Source organism: Typopeltis vanoorti, chromosome 13 (assembly GCF_054136105.1).
Source record: "Typopeltis vanoorti isolate ZY-2024b chromosome 13, IOZ_Tvanoo_1.0, whole genome shotgun sequence".
NCBI lineage: Eukaryota > Metazoa > Arthropoda > Arachnida > Uropygi > Thelyphonidae > Typopeltis > Typopeltis vanoorti.
In genome coordinates, this window is record NC_143561.1 from 99,114,847 (window position 1) to 99,137,725 (window position 22,879).

Genomic DNA, 22,879 nt, shown 5'->3' on the forward strand with positions numbered 1-22,879 from the left:
TATGCAGGACTGCATTGTTTCTCTAGGTTTCTGGCTATGGCTTCGGCTTTGTCAGCATCTGTGTATGCAAGATGCTGTTCTGCTTGCAGAGGGGGGAGGAATTTCCGCTTGTTCCTGAGGTTGTTTAGGAATTTCCATATGGAATGATCTGCTGTGGAGATGGAGGTGAGCTTCTTGTTGTCCCATTGTTGGTTCCTGTAGTTCTGGAGAGCTTCTCGGACAGATTTGTTTAATCTGTTGAGGGCTGTTTTGTCCTGGGGAGCACGAGTGTTGTGATATCTTTTTCTTTGTCTGTTTTTTTTCCCTTATTAAGTCCATGATTTCTTCCAGGAGACGGTTTTGTTTGTGGGTAATCGTGTGGCTGCTGTTATGGCTTTATTGATTTGATTGGTGAGGTTCTTTATTGCCGTGTCTATTGCTTCCTTGGCTTTTATATGGGGAACTGGACCAATGTGTTCTGGTAGCACTTTCCTAAGTTTCTCCCAGACAATGGAGGTTTGGGGGGGGGTGACTGATCTTTGTTCCCTAAGTGAAGTAGGATTGGGTTGTGGTCTGATGATAATTCGTTCAGTGCTTAAATGCTGTGCTGGCATTTGATGTTGTGTAGGATGTCGGCTGAGTCAGTTGGGCTGTGGTGGATTGGTTCGGTGGGTCCTGTTACGACAGCGTTGTTTAATCCTGTGTAGCTGAAGAGGATACGGCCATTTTTATTTGTTGTTCTGCTGATCCATGAGGGATGTTTGGAGTTTAAGTCCCCAGCGATGATGATGGATTCATTTATGCCTAGTACAGCATCCAAGTCAGAAAATAGCAGGGTCTTAGCAGGGGAGTTGTAGGCGGCGTAGATTTTAAGTCTTCCAGTTGAATTTGTGTGGACTTCGACACCGGTGAGTTCTAGGTTGGAGGTTGGGGGGGGTGAGTATTCCATTGTGCCTGATGCAGTTCCTGATATATATGGCTGTACCACCACCTCTGTAGTCCAGTCGGTCATTTCTATACGGTGTGTAGCCTCTCAGTTTTGGATTGTCTGCAGGTCTTAGATGAGTTTCATTAATTAGGATGATGTCAGGGTTGTATCTGTGAGAGAATTCTTGAAACTCCGGTGTCTTGTTTTTTAGGCATTGGCGATCTGTAGTGAGTCTGGGAGTAATCTAGTTTTGTTCATTAACAAGCATTCATAATATGGTTTGAGTTTCTTTTAGAAATCTTTTTGTGGAGTTTGGTGAAAGGTTTGACTTACTGAAGTCTTGAAGCATGTTTGCCAATGAGGCTGTGATGGCTGTTGCCAAGTTTGAAAGAATTTGGTCCTGCTGGATATCTTTGGATGAGCGGGCTACTTCGGCGTATGTTTTGCTTCGACGGTGGCTTTCCAGACTGTTGGTATTTTCCATTTGTGAGAGCTGGTATTTTGTTGTCTTTTGTTGGGTATCAGGCAACTGGGGAGCCGTCGAATCTGGTGCCTGTGAGCAGTGTTGAGAGATCTGTTTCCTTTTGTTGTCTGTTTTATTCTTAGGGTAGTGACTGCAGCCTCTGTGGTTTGCCGGGTGGGGACCCCCACAGTTCGCGCATTTGGCTGGTGAGGTCCTGGGTTTTGAGCAGGTTGCTGTGGGGTGGTTTTGCCCACATTTGAGGCATCTGTAGTCTGCTCTGCAGAGTTTCTGTGCGTGTCCGTACTTCTGACATCTGTGGCACTGGCCCGACGAGGCTCTTTTCTTTAGTGGTTCTGTTGTGATTTTCAGACTACAGATCGTTGTTATGTTGTATATGTTCTTGTGTGTGTTGGGTATCTCTGCGAGTACTAGAGGCATTGGACTCTTGTCTGCCTGTAACATTCTGCTGACTTTGACAGGTGGGAGATCGTGTTGGCGGAGGTCTTCAGTTATTTCATCTGTGCAGATGTTTTCTGTTACTCCCGAGTACAACGTTTAGGTTTTTCTCCGACTTCAGTGAGTAAGTATGATATTTAATATCTAACTCATCCATGGTTTTGTGAGGTGTCTCTAGTCGCCTACTGTGGCAGGCTGGATTTTAACTCCGTCGTCTGCGTTTTTTGCCCATGAATAGGCAATTTGGTGGTTTTGCATAATAGGCCTGAGGGCCGTCCATCGTTCTTTTTCCCGTAGTAGAATTGGAGGAACGTTTTCATTGTTGGGTGCGGGGAGGTCAGTGTTGGGGGCATCTTCTTCCATCCCCTCGTTTATCTGAGTCTCCACTGTTTTTCGCTTTTTTCGAGCATGAATTTCAGTATCGTCATTTGGTGTGGGAGGAGATTATCAGGTTCCTCTTCCCTTCTTCCCCTGGTGTTGAGTTGTCCCCTTCTGTGGAGTCATCTGTCGCAGGTTTCTAAACCTATATTCAGATATAGGTTTAGAAACCCTGGCCACTGTACCTAAAATTTCTTCAACAGTTTTGTGAGAAGGTTGAGTGCCAGCTTCTTATCCAGAGATTGGACGAAGTCGTCGGGACTTAAACTGTTCATGTTTAAAAGTATTAAAATATGCTTACCTGAGAAATATTTACAATGCCGAAGAGAACGGGAAAGGGCCGGATAATTGCATTAAATTCAGTCTTACCTTGTATTCCGCTATCAAAGTAGATTCACAAAATCTAAAACTCACTAATCACCACTGAAATCAAAAACATTCTTCGCAACAACAACCATCATGCCGGTATTCATCTTCCGCCATCTTGAATCATCACCTATCCAAATCCTATCTTGAAAACACTGAAGAACGCCAATACAATAAGAAGAGATTAGACTACAAAGGTGGTGCCATTTGTTTATCGTAAAAATATATATCATTATTTTCAACATCCGGTTCCTGATTCCTTATAAGGACTGGCTTGAAGGGACGAAGCAAGAATGCTTTGCATCTTCCCCGTTATCTGTAGAGGACAGTGTAAGGATAAGGTGTTATTGAGCTATTAAAGCTCTGATCATGGCAGGAGGGTAACAGCAATAGCCGAGCCTCAGTTAGAACTTCATTGGCTACAGCATTGCCATCCATTACCCTCCAAGGGTATTGGATTGAATGAATCGATCACCAACTATGCAAGTAAAGGTGAAATCTCAAAAAATCGGACGATCTCTAGGCCACTCCATAGTGGGCGAAAGACCGTCCATATCTCAGCGTTGGTTCCACTCAGTGAGGGCTCCCCACCACCGAGCGGAACCGCTCAAATTCCGAGGAAAATAATTCACCGACAAAGCCCCTCAGCGGACCGTGCCGGAGAACACCTTCCCCGGAGACTCAAATTTTCGCTCTCTTAAGGCAAAAACCTTAAGAGAGCGAACTCAAAAACTCTCGAAACTCGTCGCCCAAGGGGGTAACAGCAACAGCCGAACCTCAGTTAAACTTCATTGGTACAGCATTACATTGCCATCCATTACCTCCAAGGGCATTAATGAATCAATCACCGCCTATGTAAGTAAAGGTGAAATCTCAAAAAAACGGACGATCTCTAGGCCACTCCATAGTGGGCGAAAGACCGTCCTAATCTCAGCGTTGGTTCCACTCAGTGACGGGCTCCCCGACCACTGAGCAGAACCGCTCAAATGCCGAAGAAAATAATTCACCGACAAAGCCCCTCAGCGGGCCGTGCCGGAGAACACCTTCCCCGGAGACTCAAAGTGCTCCCTTAAGGCCTTAAGAGAGCGAACTCAAAAACTCATCGCCCAAGGGGGTAACAGCAACAGCCGAACCTCAGTTAAACTTCATTGGTACAGCATTGCATTGTTGCCATCCGTTACCCCCAACGACATTAATGAACCAATCGACCCCATCTCACGGTCGATTGATCCTAAATCCTGGTTCCTGAGTACCACTAATTTGCAAAATTTATCCTTAAGACAATAAGAGATTTGGTGTATTTCTAAAATCTTCTGTTAAAAACTGAAAAATTAAAATATTTAATTATTTTCTATTTATATATATTTCTATCACAAGAATATGATTCTTTTTAAAAACATTTGAGATATAAATACGTATTTCGATATCGAAAAATTGATACAATTAAACGTTTAAATATTGTTGAGTTTACAACTGCAGAACAGCAAGTAGGTTTTACTTATTTTTGTAAATAAGGCAAGAAAAAGTGCTGAAAAGCTACTTTATAGATGACGATAAAGAAAATTACTATTTTATATAGAGAAATACTTAAATATGACTATTTTTATTGAAATTAATCTCCCAAAACGAGGAAGCTTGTAAAGCATCCTGATTTTTTCTTCTTAAATATATTCAAGTAATTAATCTTAAAGCACACATGAATCTAGATTTATGTTCTTAAAAAGCACTGCTTGTCGTTTAATATTACATCGTGTTGAAGATTTGGAAATAATAGAGAGAAAGATTAAAAGGTTGTATCAGTGTCTGGACATGTATTTGATTAATTACCGGAATTTGCAGGCCAATATTGGATTTCATCGTTCATCTCCTACATCTTAGCTGTTTGTTTCTAATATATAATCTCACTCTAGCGTGATACATCTCTCTGACTATCCTTATCTCTTTGGAATATACATCGTGTGCTATCATGACATCCATTGATTATCTGTCATCTTCACACCAATAGTAATTAATGAAATTTTGTGAGTGGTTTAACTTGTTCTGGTGCAGCTTACCAATCGACCAATCACGTGTTGACGCTTGATTCAATCGCAGGCTGAAAAGTGTTTTTTTTTTTTCTTTTCATCTCTTGCTTGAATCAGAAATATATCAAACAAGAAACCGAGTTTGCTGATTGAAGAATTGCTAAATAAATAAGAAAAACGTTTTTATTCACATCGCTCATGATTTATATGATTATTTTAGACTAATTTGTCGATCTTCCATTGATTATTGTAATACTTTCTGATGTATGATTCGTATTGTGGTTGTAACCAAACTATAAGGGTAGAATGAATACTCAGCTAAGTCAGAGGTTAATGCTAATTTATTTTTTAATATCGGAATACACTCAGAAATACCTAGTTACGGTCCGGGTTTTAGTATTATGATAAAGGCACATAATAATGTGCATTTTTATTTCCATAAATTACCAAGTTTCCTAGGGATTACGCAGAAATTTAGCCCTAACTTTTGAAAATCAGTAGGAAGCTGAAAGATTATCATAAAAATTGATGTACAATTATTTAATAAATGCAAGAACATTTCGTACTCGATCCAACTGTTGAAAACAAGCGTTGGATTGAGTACTAATATGCAGGCACTGCAGATACTTGGATGAGCTGTTCCTACAACTGTAGATAACAAGTTCACGCTTAGAGAGGTTGCAGGGGTGCTTAAACCACAATAACGGGATTCCAGACGGCTGGAAACGGATACGTGTTAGATGAATCTCATTACAGCCTGTTGGACAGCAGATACTGAATCTGGTAGCAGTCCTACAAATGTTTATGTATCACCACTGTATTGTCCTAACGGTAAAACATAGGGATGGGGATGTTTTTGGTGTTATTGAAATAGTCCACATATTTATACCCTCTATTTGACTACAGAGGGATGTCCCAATGTTCTGAATAAATGCTGCACATTTATTCATTTATATGTACTTGCATCGGACCATTAATAATTCAATTTCTATTTTAATTTGCCAACTTTTAGTTCATTGACCGAAACTCCATTATAAAGACTGATAGGAAACTGAATCGTACGAAACCCACTTATTAACCACAGTTGAGAGCACGCTATTGCTGTGCTAATCAAGTCATTTGGCAACAATACTGCATGGTTGCGCAATAGATTTATGGGGATGAATTACTTGTGTCATATGACGTTAATTCTGAGTCAAGCAATAATTGTAGTATGTTATAAATGGACATCAATCTCTGGTGAATGAGTCGCAGACCATTCCCATATGTTATGTAATTATCACTTGTAAATAATGCAAAACCATCTCTGACAATTCGCTAATTCTTGTACGGTTGAGTCTCGTATGTTTAGAGCCACACATGCGTAAGGAAAATCACTTTAAATTGTGGAATTATAAATTATCAAACCACTGTTTGCAACCAAAAGATATTGATCACTGTTTCATTGTTGATTTTTCGATTTACTGTTTGTTATGTCATTTGTTGCATATCCAACAATGGAAATATTAGCTTCAATAGAAACATCGCGAACTATATTACCCTACTCAAGGTTCGAATGTGCTATCGGTTTATAGAAGTCTTTTCGGGTGGGAATCACATAAAAAAAGCATATTTACACTGATATCTTAATTTTAGTCGCTTTAGCCATAATTCCAAACACATCAAGCATCTCATTAATATTCAAGAGTATTTCTTCAACAATTATCCTCAGAAATTTTCAATTCTTTTGATGTAGATTGTTTACCTATCATCTGATCGAGACAACAAATAACCTTTGGGGAGGGGGGGGGGTTCTCCTTAGAATTTTAACATTTTGTAGCGCGTGCACTACTTCAGATGAGGTTCATTTGCCTAAAAGGAAGAATACAAAGAAAATCTTCCTTTTTTGCCTACTGTTGCATGCTAATGCGCTAAGAAGCATGCAACAACAACAACCAAAAACAGTTGTTGTGTTCTGTGTGGACACAATAACTCTGCTTTATTGAACCTGGAAGTAACTCCGTCAAGTACTGTCATGGGATTCCGAAAGTTCAGCAAACAAAACTAATACATAAGACTGTTTTCATTGGTTTATTTATTTTGTCTCAAGACATTAGCATGCTGAACTTGAAATGGTCCAGAGAATGTCAGCAAACATAAGAGAGAGAAAACTTGGGTTGCCTTCAGGAAAAAGCGAATGTTTGTATTTTTCCTTCTGTGAGCTATTCAAATACGACATCGGCTCGTAAAATTCAGTTTCAGAGGGAGCACTGTGTCGTAGAAATTCAAATAAAACCTGTGGTGCTTAGAAAATACTAAAAAAAAAAAAAAAAAGACAAAAGTTGGTCGGGAAGTTACCAAAGCGACAGTTTATGCAGATGTTGAATATAAAATGTGGACAGTCCAAGATACTGAAGAGTTTAGCAACGAAAACAAAAAAAAATCAATAAAGAAAACACACACGCTGGAGTCTTCGAGATATAAAAACAGAAACTAATAAAATGCACTTCGTCTTTTGCCCAAGAAGTGCGTCCCAAGTGGGAGAAATAAAATTTTTCACGATTTGTGTTTTGAATGGTAAAGCAGCTGGGAAGATGGAGCATCTGTTTTGGAAAGTATGTACGGATTGCTCACAACATTCATTGCTTGTACAGTCTCCAAATGTATTTTAGAAAACTTTTATAAAAATTCAGTCGCCTGATTATTTCATATTAAACTATACATTTTTTGTGATTAGACAATTTTAGAGGACGTCTTCTATATTTATGAGTTTTTATAGTTTCATAGTAATGAAACTCATGTGTATTACGTTTAAATAGTTTAATAGTTTTAAAATAGATTAATTCTTATAAAAATAAAATAAAGTAATAATTTTTAATTATTAAATATTTCTCTTGTAAAGTTTTAAATTATTATTTTTTTTTAAATAAAACAAAACCATATAAACCTTTAAATATTTCATATAACGATAGTACAACCAAGCTTAGAGCGTAACGTTTAGAATCTTTCAATCCAATACCCTTGGAGGGTAATGGATAGCAATGCTGTAGCCAGTGAAGCTCTAACTGAGGCTCGGTTATTGCCATTACTCTCCTGCCATGATCAGAGCTTTAATAGCTCATTAACCTTATCCCTACACTGCCCTCTACAGATAACGGGGAATATGAAAAGCATTCTTGCTTCGCCCCTTTAAGCCAGTCCTTATAAGGACTATAATAAGGACGTTTAGAATCAACGGTGATTGATTCATTCAATCCAATACCCTTGGAGGGTAATGGATGGCAATGCTGTAGCTAATGAAGTTCTGAGGCTCGGCTATTGTTGTTACCCTCCTGCCATGATCAGAGCTTTAATTGCTGAATAATACCTTATCCCTACACTGTCCTCTACAGATAACGGGGAAGATGAAAAGCATTCTTGCTTTGCTCCTTTAAGCCAGTCCTTTTAAGGATAAGTTTAGAATCAAGATAGGAAGGAATTCGAGAGTTTTGAGTTCGCTCTCTTAAGGTTTTTGCCTTAATGGAAAAATTTGAGTCTCCGGGGAAAGTGTTCTCCGGCACGGCCCGCTGAGGGGCTTTGTCGGTGAATGCTTCTCTTCGGAATATGAGCGGTGGTGGCGTGTGGGTGGAAGGCCATCACTGAGTGGAGCCAACGCTGAGATGGACGGTCTTTCGCCCACGATTGAGTGGCCTAGAGATCGTTCGAATTTTTAGAGACGGCTTTACCTTTAAATTTAAATATGGCAATGCTGTAGCCAATGAAGTTCTAACTGAGGCTCGGCTATTGCTGTTACCCTCCTACCATGATCAGAGCTTTAATAGCTCAATAACAACTTATCTCTACAGGTAACGGGAAGATGAAAAGCATTCTTGCTTCGCCCCTTTAAGCCAGTCCTTATAAGGATAAGGTTTAGAATCAAGATTCATAGTGAATTCTATTTTGAAAGCATTGTTTTTTTGAATATTTTGTTTTTATTTTCGCTTTGATTTGTCATGAAAAGTAAGTGGTATAGTACGCCCACAGATACGAGACCCTTCGATACTTCTGCGCATGTCAAAAGCAAGAGAATCCATTCCGATAATAGGGTAATCAATCCGTATTGTGGGAGGAGTGTTTATTATTATACGTCGGAAAATTTTATCTATAAAGCATGTGATTTCGCATGTTGGTGACCGATTCGTACATCGCCTTATTTCTTTCTCCCCTTCAACATGAATTGATTCTTCTTGGCAGTCTGCCAATGACAGCTCTCGCAGGATATGTTATCTAATATTAATCAGAAATTAAATAAAACGGACGGTGATCAAAAATCAAAGTTTGCCAAATTAAAACGGTATTCTTCATATTGCCATACAGTGTTCGTATTAATGATTATATAACACAAGTAAGAAATTAGGTAAGTTTTTCTTTCTTCTACTTAGTTACAATCAAACATCTATTAATTATTTATTTACATCAAGTAAAGCAACAAAAAAAAATTGTAACAAAAATTGACGGTGACTTAGGAGATGGGAACAAAAAAGCTCAACGTCCTAGTAAAATTCATATAAAAATAGTTTATTATATTCAAAAAGATTCTCTGCATTTGCACTGAGTTTTTTATTTTATTTCCTTTTCTCGTATTATAATATATTGTATTTATTAATTTTTCTTAAATAATATGTAAATTTAGGATCTAATTTGAGAATTGGCTTAAGTTTGGAAATATAAACTCCAACACCATTTCAAAGATTTGTTGCCTGATTACTTATAACAATGACTTCCAATATGATAATATCTGAGTTTACACTTCCACGATTTTTCGGATCGGATATTATTATATAATATATATAATAATATCCGTGGAAAAATCGTGGAAGTGTAAACTTCGACACTAATGCGGATGTTTGTTAACAGTGCTTTATGATATTGTATTAGAGTGAGAGCGTGCAGTAGATAGTATTCCCAGTGACGAAAGCTGGGTAACAAGCAAAACAAAAATTCCTAGTAGACGTATTGTCTAACAAATGTTAGTTTGCATCACAATGCTTCAGAATAAGATAGACTTGTTAACTATAAGAGCTTATTGTGAAAAGGATGTACCAATATGTGTACTGAGCTAATATTTAGTGTGTTGCTTTAGGATAAAAATGCTGTGTAATTAGCTTTGTCTCGTTTAGTCATTTAAACAATGAAATCTTATCGCATAGAGAACGTGTTGGCATGGTAACTACAACTGTACACTTACAGTGTCGTCTGCCTCATTTAAACCATGAAATTATCATTTGTTATGTGTCGGCATGGTAACTCCCACTATATTTGTATTAAGATCTTCTAAATGGAAATATTAGATATTGTTGGCATTACATGGCGAAAACTTAATTTGAATAATATTCAAATTAAAATCAATTCACTTTAGAATTCATTCCTTTCATAGTTGTTATTATTAACTTTCTTCGTTTGAATATCAGAAGCGTTTATCTCTTCTTTCTATTTTCCTGTTCAGACATTCTTAATTTTCTTTTTTCCCCCTTGATATCAGCAAATTGAAAATAATGGACCGCAAACTCCATTACCTTAATCTCTTAGCAAAAGAAGTGGACGGAATCTACTTTTCAGTTCATTAGAAATAACCTTTCCTCTGTTGTCATTAGCAGACTTATCTCAATTTCATCTCTACATTCATTTTGTGTTTGAGTCAAGTTCGATGCAGTAGTTTTCCTTTAAGATCTCTGTCAAGCATGTTAATTGATGAACCCTGTAAGTGACATATCTTTCTTAATTCATACTTCGGTTTGACGTTTAAACAAAGTTGGATCTCCGGGGTGCTGAACACCGCAAAATGACATTGATTTTGGTATTACAGTAAGTTGAATTGAATTAATGTATGTTGAATTAATTTAGTTTGTCAGTCCATTCCTTTTGAATAAATACGTTATTCGAGATACTCTCGTGGTCGAGAGTATCTCTCAGTTCCACCTTTTAAATAATGCATACCTTTCCGCCAACCTTCCCTCCATCGCAAAAAAGTTAATATCCTATTATATACTGAAAATGTTACCGTTATATCTTATATAGCCAAAAAAAAAAAAAAAAAATCGAATTCCGAATTTAACTAGAGTTATGAGTTTGTCTATTAGTTTTTCTATAAAGAAAAACGATGGATATTTAATATTGTCATTTTATATATATATTACTTAATTTGTCAAAATTTTAACATTTTATTTTAGAATTAATTTTAATTTTTATACACCATATTTAATTTATTATCCATATAATTTTTATTCACACACTCAAAAGAAAATGGACATGACCATGAAATGCGACTTTGGGTTGAATTCCGAAACAGTTCTTTGTAGGACTTCCAGGGTAACGAATGGCAATGCTGTAGCCAATGACACTTTAACTGAGGCTCGGCTATTACCGTTACCCAACCATGACTAGAGCTTTTAGCTCAATAACACCTCTACACAGATTTTCTTCATTCAGATGTTCCATCTCCCAGTTCTTTTAAGAACTTTAAGAAAATGGACATCTTATTACTTGATTGTAACTTGGAGTTTAAAAATGTTGACTGATGTTACTTATAATTTGGAAAAAGCGAACCATATTGTTCAATCTGTTATTGCAACGATCTAACATGTCAAACAATGATGCTAATATGAATTATAGATCTTTAATTGACGTGTAAAAACTAAAGAATTATAACAGGCGTAGATAAAACTGCATCTTTTATATATTTAATAATGCCATTAACAGTAATGTATTGTTTAAATTGCGACACTTCGTGGCTTTAACAAGAATCAGAGTTAGTTGTTGGGGCGTGGCTATCTGAATTAACGATTGTTGTTTGAATGTTGCTCCCAAACAAATGTATTGTTTATAGTATAAGTAATAATGACTGAAAGACAACAATATGTTAAATATTGTGAATTTTTCAACAATGAATTTGTAGCTACAACACAACAATGAAGAAGGATTCTGCTTTGGGCAACAAAGAAGAAAATTACTAGCAAATTTCAACAATGTGCGCGTGCAACCATCTACGATGTTACATGTGATTTCAAATCCGTCCGATAAATCAATGTATAGTATTTGTCTAAAATCAATTCTTCCTGTAAACTCAAAAATTTGAATATTGAAAACAGGGCTGCTCAAAACATCTAATTATAAATACCGTGAGTGAGTTCATTTAAGATTTATTAAAAGACTACAAAAAAAAAAGTCAATTAAATACCCGACTCATGTTATTTCTTTTGTCTGTAGGTAGGTGGACCAACGGTCGTCGCGGACCTAGATGTGGTAAGTGGTTTCCCTCGCTTGATCTCACCTGTTTCTTTGCTATATCCATTAATGAGCCTCTTCAACTAGGTCGTTGCATGACAAAAACACTAAAAAAATTCTTTTGTTGATTTTTTTTAAACTCCTTCCACATTTAGCAATTTCAGATTAATTCTGTCTAGTTTACATTGCACGCGTATTTGCTCTTGCATTTGCTTGAAACGTCAGCAGATATATAGAATAATTTCGATGAAATAAATCTTTTCCAAAAGACAGTTCGAATTTGTATTTTTGACCGTTCCGATGAACCTAAATAATGGCGAAAGATTTTCAGATAATTACTGAGGTTCCTATTTTCAGTATAGTTGAATATCAGTACATCGCTAGGTATGCAGTGAGATGTCAGTAAGGCTTATTCCTCTCGCGCTTAGGATACACTTGTCCCTGCATCGCATTTTTATCAACCAATAACACTTTTCTGGTAGATAAAATTCCTAAGTCTCCTTAGAAAACATGGGACCCATGAACCCTAAGAAATTGCTAATTCTAATGCCTTTACGAACAACTTCCTAAGACTAAAATCTTTGTCCAAGCGTTAGCTGAGTAGATGACTTTAGTTTTAAGTGTGTGTAGATAGATATAGTATTGGCAGCCAATGTTGTAGATAATCTGGGATCATTTTGGACTCTCTGCAGACAGGCCAGGATTCATCTTCCGCTCTGCAGCTGATTTTGAATTATCTGTAGATTAAGGGAGAGTTTTTACAGTTGAAACTGCTGTAACTTACGTAACAGAATTTATATATATATCCTGCAATCCTTGATAGATTTTTTTTTCTTTAATATTGAAATATATTTAAGCTTCTTACGATTTTTAGCAGTCCCATAAATTCGCCTTTTTTTTCTCTACGATTATTAAAACAAAAACAATCACGTGATTTAATTCTCGCTTATTAAATCAAAAGCGTTAATAGCAAAAGAAAATGATCTAATCACTGATGCAATAAAAGCCTCCAAACTTATTAAATAACGTGATTAGTTGGATCCTTCGTTATCCCGGCTAAAAGTAGAAGCAGCCATATTTATTGTATTAGCACTTTGACGTCGGTGTAATGCAATTTTTAACAAATTGGGCTTTTCACTGCCTCTAACGAAAGGAACTTTGTGTGAAAGTGTGGTAATGCAATCTCCTTCCGGTAAAAGTCACACGCGTGAGGAAAATTTAAAAAGAGAACAATCTGGAGGCTAGCAACAGATGCCAATCTTCTCAAAGGAAAAGGTTTTTGTTGTTCTTTAGTTAATTAAGGACACCATTAATGAATTTTTCCAACAACATTAAACTCACACTGGAGGAAATATATAAGAGAACTACAAAGAAAGTCAGAATTCGTTCAAAAACAACACAAAATCCTTGGATAACACAAAACTTAATCCTAGAAATACACAGAAATGATTATATAACAAATATTATATGGAAAATAATAAATAGACGTTATTTAATCATTAGTGAATCACGTGACTTCTTTGGAGCAAGGTCAGCCTTAATACACAGTATGGTAAAGTGTACTCAAGACGTTATTTATTGCATTTATTTATTATTTACATTATTTATTTTTTATTCATTTCCTTTATTATTTACATTATTTGTACACAGAAAAAATAAAATAGAAAAATATACTCTATTTTATTTTTGTTTTTTCTGATAGAAGAACTAATTCTTATTAACGGTTGTCAATTCCTCCTTTTTTTTTTTCTTTCGCCTTTGCGGTGGATAAAATTGCGTGTATGGATCACCGCTACCTTCCCTATCCCAAATTCCATGTTTCCTTTCGCCTATAATTCATCTTCATTTTTCTCTTTTCTTCGGAAGCTACCGAGTGAAATTCTTATCGGCTCCCCATCCTCTTTATCCCTTCCACTAGTGTAAATCCCCCGCTAAGCGGATACTTACATCCTTTCTACCGCTTCCCTCACACGTACACTGCCCACAGATGGTCGTTAAAGACCCCCCCCCCCCACCTTCCTATCCCATCTTTGCCACGAAAGAAGACAGCAAAGACACAGAAATGCTTTCAGGTGAATCACGATAACGTGTAAAAAGCAGATTTCTGTTTCGGGTTGCTGGTCACGTGGTTATGCAAGATTTGCAACTACTAGAAGGTATTGTATCGCAATGAAGCCATATTGAACTCATTTTTCGCTTTATTTTTTTATGAAAAGTAATACGAATGGGTAATATTCTTCACTTCATAAAGCGAAGTTCTAGAAGTTGCACAGAGCCAAAATATCATGCCTTATACGCGTCATATATAGTAGAATTATTAGTAATAATATTAAGCTATTGGTAGATTAGTTTCATTTAATATTTATTTAAACATGAAACGTCTATTTCCCTCTTTTGATCTAATTGACAACTTAAAAAACACTGGCTTTAAATCTAAATTTCGTGAAGTCACAGTCCACTTATAACATATATTAATAAAATTTAGCCTAAAATCCTAAAAAAGACTGGGAGATGGACTGAGTCCTTGACTCTTCATCCCTTCGTCTGAATGAAGAAAATCTGTGAGGATGTTATCGAGTTAAAAGCTCTAGTCATCATGGCTGAGTAACGGCATTAGCCAAGCCTCAGTTAAAACTTCATTGGCTACAGCATTGCTAATTCGTTACCCTGGAAGTCCTAAAAAGGATTTTGTTACCGTTTCCTACTCAATTCGACATGTACTCACCACTAATAAAACTTAGCAGTACATCTAACATAAATTTCATTGTTTCTGATATATAAATATTACTGGTGTCTTAATAAATATACTTAAAAAGAAAGGTCTCTCATCAAAAATGCAAATTCTATTAATTTTATTAGCATTATTATTATTCATTTTATGTTTCTTTTTATTTGCTGTTCATCTATTTCTGTTCTATTAAAAAATGTATTTTTCCCTAATGACGACATCTGGTAATTTTCAACTCGAAGGATGCCTTTTCGTCTTTAATTTTTATATAGATGTTGTTTCTTTAAAAAACCAAGACATTAATAAATGGTAATGTATTATTTTTATGGAAAAAATGTGTCCTAAATAGGAGGAGCAATGCAGCCCTAGTTTTATCGTCATCCATCTCCTGTCCTAATGTCTCCATCTTGTCTTTTTGATGAAATTAAATGACTCTATTGTGCTCAAGTTTATTGGAGAAAATCTTGTAACAACTTTGAATCCCCAAAGGGAGTTAATGCATTATTTTACGCCTCAAGTTTTTATTTTATTTATTAAAATAATAAATAAAAATAAAAACTAGAGGCACAAAAGAGAGATGTTCCTAAATCTAACTGTTTCTTATTTTAAGTACTCGTGTGTGTAGCCATTGATTTGGCTAAGTTGAGATTAAAATCCAAAGGTTCTTTTTATTGGAAAACTTACTTTACGCTAAAGATTTATTAGCTCTAAAATAAGATGAAAAAAGGCCTACAAAAATTCTAGTAGTTGTCTAAAATGAAACTTAAGGTCTTTTTTTTTTTTTTTTTTTTTTTTGCGACTTGGCATCGTGAAGGTTACCACAAAATCTACGCATACACTCGTAGAACTTTAAAAAAAGTTAGAAAGATTACTTTTATTGCTATCTACTGAGTTTGTGCATTTCCCCTCTAATACCGTTAGAATTATCCAATTATAACGGCATAACGTAAATGCATAGGCAACATTATATATTGTCTATTAAAAAAATAATAAAAAATACACGAAACGAAATTATTCGTCAACTTTATTATACAGTTTCTAATAGCTGCCAAATTACATTTAGCGCATCAGAAGATCAAACAATGCACCACTTATTATTTGGTCCTCAGTAAATAATTTGCTTGGACGTAGAAGCCAATGGCAAGCACTGTTAATAATAAATTACATTTGCGATCAACCCTCAGTCTTTTATTAGATCTAGTGTAGGTAAACTGCATGCATCACTGCTGTGCACTTTAGCAGATATTTCTGATTCGGTGTACTCTACCAAACATAAAAGAAATATTTCTGCTTCGGTTCCTTAAAAACGAAGGGCCCGTTTAATTTACTTATTTTTCGCTAGAGGGTTTTTCGGAAGTTGTGTCTTTATCATTAGGGCGATCTGAAGCGATTGTCCACATGAGGTACCAACGACTCTTGATTCTATCTTTCATTCTATAGAACAATAAAGAAATGTTGGCATGCGACACGTTAGCAGATGACGCTTAATACTGGGACAGAATCAAAGCTGGATATCGTTACGTTCAACAGTGTGGTTTTTGCGATCGCTTCCACCATTTAACACTTGCTTTCTGCTTCTATCATTAGTCATCGCTTAAAGGCTAGATGGAACAAAAGCGCGAGATGAACAAAAAGAAGAGAGAGAGAGAGAGACCCGTTTTCAAAGATAAATCATTCTGTTTACGTTATCATCAGATAGCGTGCAGTGACGTGACACAAGACAGGATCGTTGATTTGTTGTCGTAGCAAAAGAATTCAAATAATATTTGATTTTAATTGAATGATTATAAATTATAGTTTTTACGCTTTAAAATCTAGTCTAGCACTGAATTATATTTACATTTACGTTACTAAAATTAATTGCAACTTTATGAAAAAATCTACTCTGAAGTGCATCATGCTTGATGCTCAGCACTCAAAGTCATCTTTATAGTAACTTGTTATATTGAAGAGGTACATTAACTACCCATCACCAAGATGTTGATGTTGCTATTGTAACAGCAACATAACCGATATATACGCAAACTCGGTAGCATGTATTTGTGTGAAACAATTCCTTATATTTTATCTTATGTTATAAAATTAAAGGTGTACGAAATTAGTTGGTTAAATCAGAGTTCTTACAATCCATAGTCCAATTAAAGGAGATATTTTTAATTTATATTAAGAATAATAATGATCTTAATATATAACATTTACTAATAAGACCAAGGGGTTTTGTTTTCATAAAGGCAATGTAATGCTTAAATAATTCACCTAGACATTATAGGCTAAATTTTAGATTAGTTCAGTATGTCAGTGTATTTCAAGTCATTCTGTCATTTCTTTTTTTATTATCCATGACCAGGTTTCTTTCTTTCTTTTTTTTTTCAGATGATAAAATCAATTCATAAGAAATATTGAGATTTTCCAGATACCAAACACGAAACTTATTCTGTCTACTCCAGACTTTTCTAAAAATCACCTGAAAACATTCACAGACATCGTTATGGGATTCTGATCTACAGCCTGTTTGTTGATTGTAGAAAACACTATTTACTTGGCCAACAGGACCGAGAATGAGGATCCATATCACGAACGGTTAGCAAAAATGAAAAATAATAACATTAGGAAGTTATCGCATTAACTTAAAATGATTTCATCCTATAAGAGAACTTTATTGTCCTGGGCTTGGAAATGGAGTTGGATAGCGTATCTAGTTTACAACCAACAGACACTGGGTTTGAATCTCTCCGTGGACATGGATGCTTGTGATTGTCCAGTGAATAAGTTTTCCATCTCTAGAGAAGGGTTTATGGATTCTCGGGTTTCACAACCTTTCTTAGATGGCGTTTTCTACTCTATATGATATGATATGCATTTTTAAGGTGTTTACGACCCCCCCCCCCTTGGGATAGGTTTTATGCCATTGCAGAAGGTGGCTTAAACCCCTTCTGGCAACACCATTTTAAAATTCCCATTAGCGTTAAGTATCATTTGCTTCATATTTTCCAGCGGGTTTGGAGTTAATTACCTACTCGAATAGCTTAGGTATGTCATTAGCAATCGATGCACTGATAATTCTTTCTACTACTAAAACCCAATTTTTCTTATTGCATGCAGTCATTTCCAGAATAAATTGTTTTTGTTAATTACCACATTAATTAATATCCGCCTAAAAGCTTCTCGAATCTTAAAAAAAAACGCGCTAATTAAATTACTAGACTATGAAATCAATGAAAATATTTCGAAATACAATTCATCTTCAGTTTCCTCATCTTTTGTGATTCGCATCTTTCTATTTTAATAATAGATATTTAAAAAAAAAAAAAAACATTCCCATTCATCTTAAGGAATTATTCTTTTCCTCCTGAGGTTTCAGCTTATGGACCGAGTGAGCCCCTATTGTAATTATACTTCGCTTTGTTGGTACTCTGTTGGTAACCCTATTCGTTCCTGCTCCATTGCTTTCTTCTGAGGTTTTGTTAGGCACAATATGTTATCTTCGAGAAATTCTACATTGCTGAATATATAGATCGAGTTATAATTTCTTTACAACTTCAATTTAAAAAAAAATAACGAGGTAACTATTTTTTTTTTCTTTTCCGTATACATCTTTTTAACAAACACGATGTTTTGGGAAAAAAATGTGACAAGAGTCAAGAAATAAAAGGAAAAAAAATCTGTGGATGAATCTTGCTGATTTTCTACATTAATTATAAAGAGACAAAGACTAATGATGGGTCGGAGTTATGAAGTTTATGTCTGCGCTGTTCCATTCTCATAAATGCTTCTATTGTATTCTAGGCACATGTCCTTTTTTTACGTGATAAATGATGTCACTACTGAATGAAAAGGTTAGGGGGGAAAACGAAAAAATTAATTACTTTCTGGTCTTTTTACACTTAGTGTAACCGAAGTTCCATAAAAAGGATGCTAAAATCAATGTAAAACTTTGATATTATTGGTAGATTTAGAAAGATAAAAAATATATAAATAAATAATGCTATACAATTGTTAGCCGTGCAGAATTTTCTTTCTTTATACCTAGTTGTGCTTCTGAACGATTTTGAATTTTTATATATACTCTCTCTCTCTCTCTCTCTCTCTCTCTCTCTCTCTCTCTCTATATATATATATATATATATATATATATATATATATATATATATATATATATATATATATATATATATATATATATATATATATATATATATATATATATATATATATATATATATATATATGGCTAGATGAGTGAAGTAAAAATGCTTTTCATATTCCCCGTTATCTGTAAAGAAAATGTATGGATATGGTAATATACAGCTATGAGCTCTGATCATGGCAGGAGAGTAACAGCAATAGCCGAGCCTCAGTTAAAACTTCATTGGTTATAGATTGATATCCATTACCCTCCCTGGGTACTCATTTTAGTTACCTCGTACGACATGCATGGGCCACAGTGGGGGCTTGCATGTAAGTAACGCCCTTTCTAAAAATTAAGGCGATCCCCGGACTACTCCTCACAAGTGGCCGAAAATCGTCCAACTCAGCGTTGGTTCCACTCAGTGACCCCTCCCCCACCACTGAGCAGAACCGCTTGTATTCCAGGGAAAAGCATTCACCGACAAGGATCCTCACCGGGCCACGCTGGAGAACACCCTCCCCAGAGACTCAAAATGCTCTCTCATGGCAAACCCCCCGGACATGTAAGCCCCTCCTCACCGGGAGCAAAATTCCGGAAGAAACCTAAGAGAGCGAAACCCTGCGTCCCATTTTAGTCGCCTTGTATGACATGCATGGGCTACAGTAGCGCTGTTCTTATCCCGGACACAACATGGGGTTATGATATTTTTGTGTGAAATTAGTACCCTCTTTTAAGATGATATTTATTTAAGATATTAATTATCCAAATAGGTGTACTAAAATAGGGATAATTTTAAGCAAATAAATTGTAATACAAAAAAGAAAAGTCATCTGTCACAAATAGAAATATAAATTAATAACTAATATATAATTAAACTAAATATAAAAATATCGGTATACAGAAATTACCGATCATTCTGCAAAGTAATTCTTGGAATTACGCACACCGTTGCATATGAATAATAAATACCATAAATATAAAACTATAATGTAGAAATCATCTCTTCCTTCAAAACTGCCTTTTGGATGGAAAGATCCGAGCTAGAATTGCGTGTAGGAGATGAAAAACCTTTACAAACTTTTTAAATGAAGGCGAGTTGGTATTTACTTACGGTAAATACAAACTATCAGTGCAATTACATTGCACTGATAGTTGGTATTGAACGTATTATGTGTTACCGCACATAATACGGTAACCTAGTATCCTTAGTTTTCTGTAATATCAGTTATTCATAGCAAATTGTTTTGCTGAAACTTTAAGAAATGATAATCTCTATATATGAAATCATATATCATAATTAGTTAATATCACAATTAATTTCCAAATCCTGTAACTTGCAATGAAGTTTTCCAACACAATTACTATTATATATATTTATATTATATATATAGTCCTTATCCTTATAAGGACTGGCTTAAAGGGGCAAAGCAAGAATGCTTTTCATCTTCCCCGTTATCTGTAGAGGACAGTGTAGGGATAAGGTGTTATTGAGCTATTAAAGCTCTGATCATGGCAGGAGGATAACAGCAATAGCCGTATGTGTAAGTAAAGGTGATATCTCAAAAATATCGGACGATCTCTAGGCCACTCATTCGTGGGCGAAAGACCGTCCAAATCTCAGCGTTGGTTCTACTCAGTGAAACTCGAGTACCGAGCAGAACCGCTCACATTCCGAGGAAAATAATTCACCGGCAAGTACCCCTCAGCGGGCCGTGCCGGAGAACACTCTCCCCGGAGACTCAAAGTGCTCCCTTAGGGCAAAACCTAAGAGAGCGAACTCATTTACCCAGGATAACAGCAATAGCCGAGCCTCAGGTAGAACTTAATTGGCTACAGCATTGCCATCCATTACCCTCCAAGAGTATTGGATTGAATGAATCAATCACCGCATCGTAGGGTCGATAGTTCTCCAAATTCTGTAATTCATAATAAAAGCTATTTTAATAAATAAAAGGTGTATTTTAAATATATCTTTATCTTTTTTAAGTTTTTACATAATTTCAAAGATTATTAAAAAGTATGTTTAATTTTTAATATACTTTAATATTTTATATGTTTTGACTAAAATCACCAATTCAAACCGTTTTAAATGAATCTCACACGAGTTTATAAATGTATAGTATAGTATTACTATAAATGAAAACAGGTTAATAGAGTCCCTCTATAAATCGATTCATGGACATTCACTGAAAATTTAGTTAAAAAAATGAAATGACATTGCACTGATAGTAAATATATCTTGTACGCTGCTATCGTTTGCAATTCTAGGAGGAGATAGACGGAAAAGTAAATTTTAATAAATTTATCTCCGTCTATCTTCTCCTAGAATTGCAGCTGCAGATGGCAATTTAGCTTATTCTGATTTACATCATTATGATAGCATTTACGTAATTTTATTATGAATTTCCTTACTATCTTTACTCAAAATTGCACCTATGATCTTAAACTAGCTCTGCAAACGATAGCAGCGTGCAATTTTTCCTTTACTAAGCAGGAAAAGTACAGCGATTTCAAAATACACGTGTTCAGTAACTGAAACACGTCCCCTTCTGAATTAATTCATATAAAAATGAATCCCACCTGGATGGATGTCTAAATGCGCAGAACAGAAAAATAGTGAACGGTTAGAAGAATAAATATTTTTAAATATTGTGCCCTTTCTCCCTAACTCTTAAATATTTTCTTCTCCCCAATAACTATTCTAACTATTAATGGAATAGTTAATTATAAATATTATTTGGAAATAACTATTATCTCTAAATATTTTATAAGAATATTTAGAGATATGGTGTCCTTTCTCCCTAACCACCCCATCCCAGTTTTGCAACAATTAATATTCCCTCTACGCAGCCTGTAATAAGAAAGAATATTGATAAATTTATACGGAATAAAAAAGTTCAGAACGCGAAATATAATCGAAATAATAAATAATACATAAAATATTTGTTTTTATTTTCATATATGCGAATGACATGAAAATTTTCTCGCGATTAATTTTCTACGCAATGAATTTTCTCTGCGATGAATTGTCCGGACACGTTATAAATCAACTATAGAACACTTAAGGCCACTTAGGCCTTAGCCACTTCAGGCCTCCAACTTTGATTGGCACGCTAGGCATTGATTTAGATAATACATCTACAGAGCGATAGCTAACATCTATGAATAAAAATGTTTCTATTAACATGAACAACATGTATTGACGTGAAAATGCATGAAACGATCCTTGTAGATGGAACAACCATCCTGTTGCTGAAGGCCGTAACGTATTCATGGGAATAAGAAAAAAAAAATCGATTAAGTTGACGAATAGATTGTGAGGCCAAAGAAATCGCTTCACAGTATTGGTCTAACGTATAAAATGTAGAATACAATCAAAGAAACATTCCATTTTATTTTCATTGCAATGGAGTCTCTACGAAAGCCCATTCAATTGCTTTATCCTTAGTGTAATGTCTGGACTCGATAGGAATATAGATCGGAATGTCTTGTACAGTGAATGAACGTCTATCATAGCTTTGGGGGGGGGGGGGTATTATAGCGATGAAAGCAGTATCGAAACAATAAAGTCATAGCTGTTACCGGTCAACCATAAAATTCACGGTTATTTTAAATAGATTCAATGATGGCCTTGCTATAAAACCATTCCGAGATTCCAAATCTCGAATCTTATCCGCTTTCTGATCTTAATGCGTTAAATTTTCTTGTAATTTCATGGAATGTCGATGTAGATTTTTTATTTATATTTTATTGGCTCATTTCTCCAAGGAATTCGGTAGGAGAAAAAAAAATATTCAAAATGATCAGACTGTCATTTATTGGCCTTTAAACTGGAAAGCGTCATTTATATGGACACGCTTTTTGAAATGAAGTAGCGAATGGTTTGATTCATTTTTTTAAGCGGACGTTTCAACTGGGGCATAAAAAAGGTCATCAGGGTAGTACACCATTATATGATTATTATCGTGGCTGGTTGATAACTGTAAAGCTGCACCGTAGTAAAATTACATTATTTTAGGCAATTATTTTAGATTTTAATACCTGTTTATTAGATCAATAAAACAATATGGCTTTAGTTAGCATTGACATCCATCTATCTACCTTAATGATCGTTTTAAAATCACTAATGCTTCTATTTTAAATCCTACCAGATTGCTTTGCTTCTATTTTAAATCTTGCCGGTAAC

General features: G+C 35.3%; 1 protein-coding gene across 22 annotated transcripts in view; it reads left to right on the forward strand.

Moving 5' to 3' along the window:
• LOC150100409 (coiled-coil domain-containing protein AGAP005037-like) overlaps window positions 1-22,879 on the forward strand; it is a 1,356,304-nt gene that overhangs the window by 653,696 nt on the left and 679,729 nt on the right. For 21 of the 22 annotated variants that reach the window (XR_016549297.1, XR_016549300.1, XR_016549298.1 and 18 more), the window contains one exon: window positions 11,819-11,854. The exons of the other annotated variant lie outside the window; for it this stretch is intronic. Coding sequence is in view for 16 of the 21 variants with exons in the window: in XM_090403260.1 (XP_090259386.1) it covers window positions 11,819-11,854 (36 nt within the window). In the remaining 5 variants the exon portion in view is untranslated. The remainder of the gene's footprint in view (window positions 1-11,818; window positions 11,855-22,879) is intronic. 22 annotated transcript variants of the gene reach the window in all.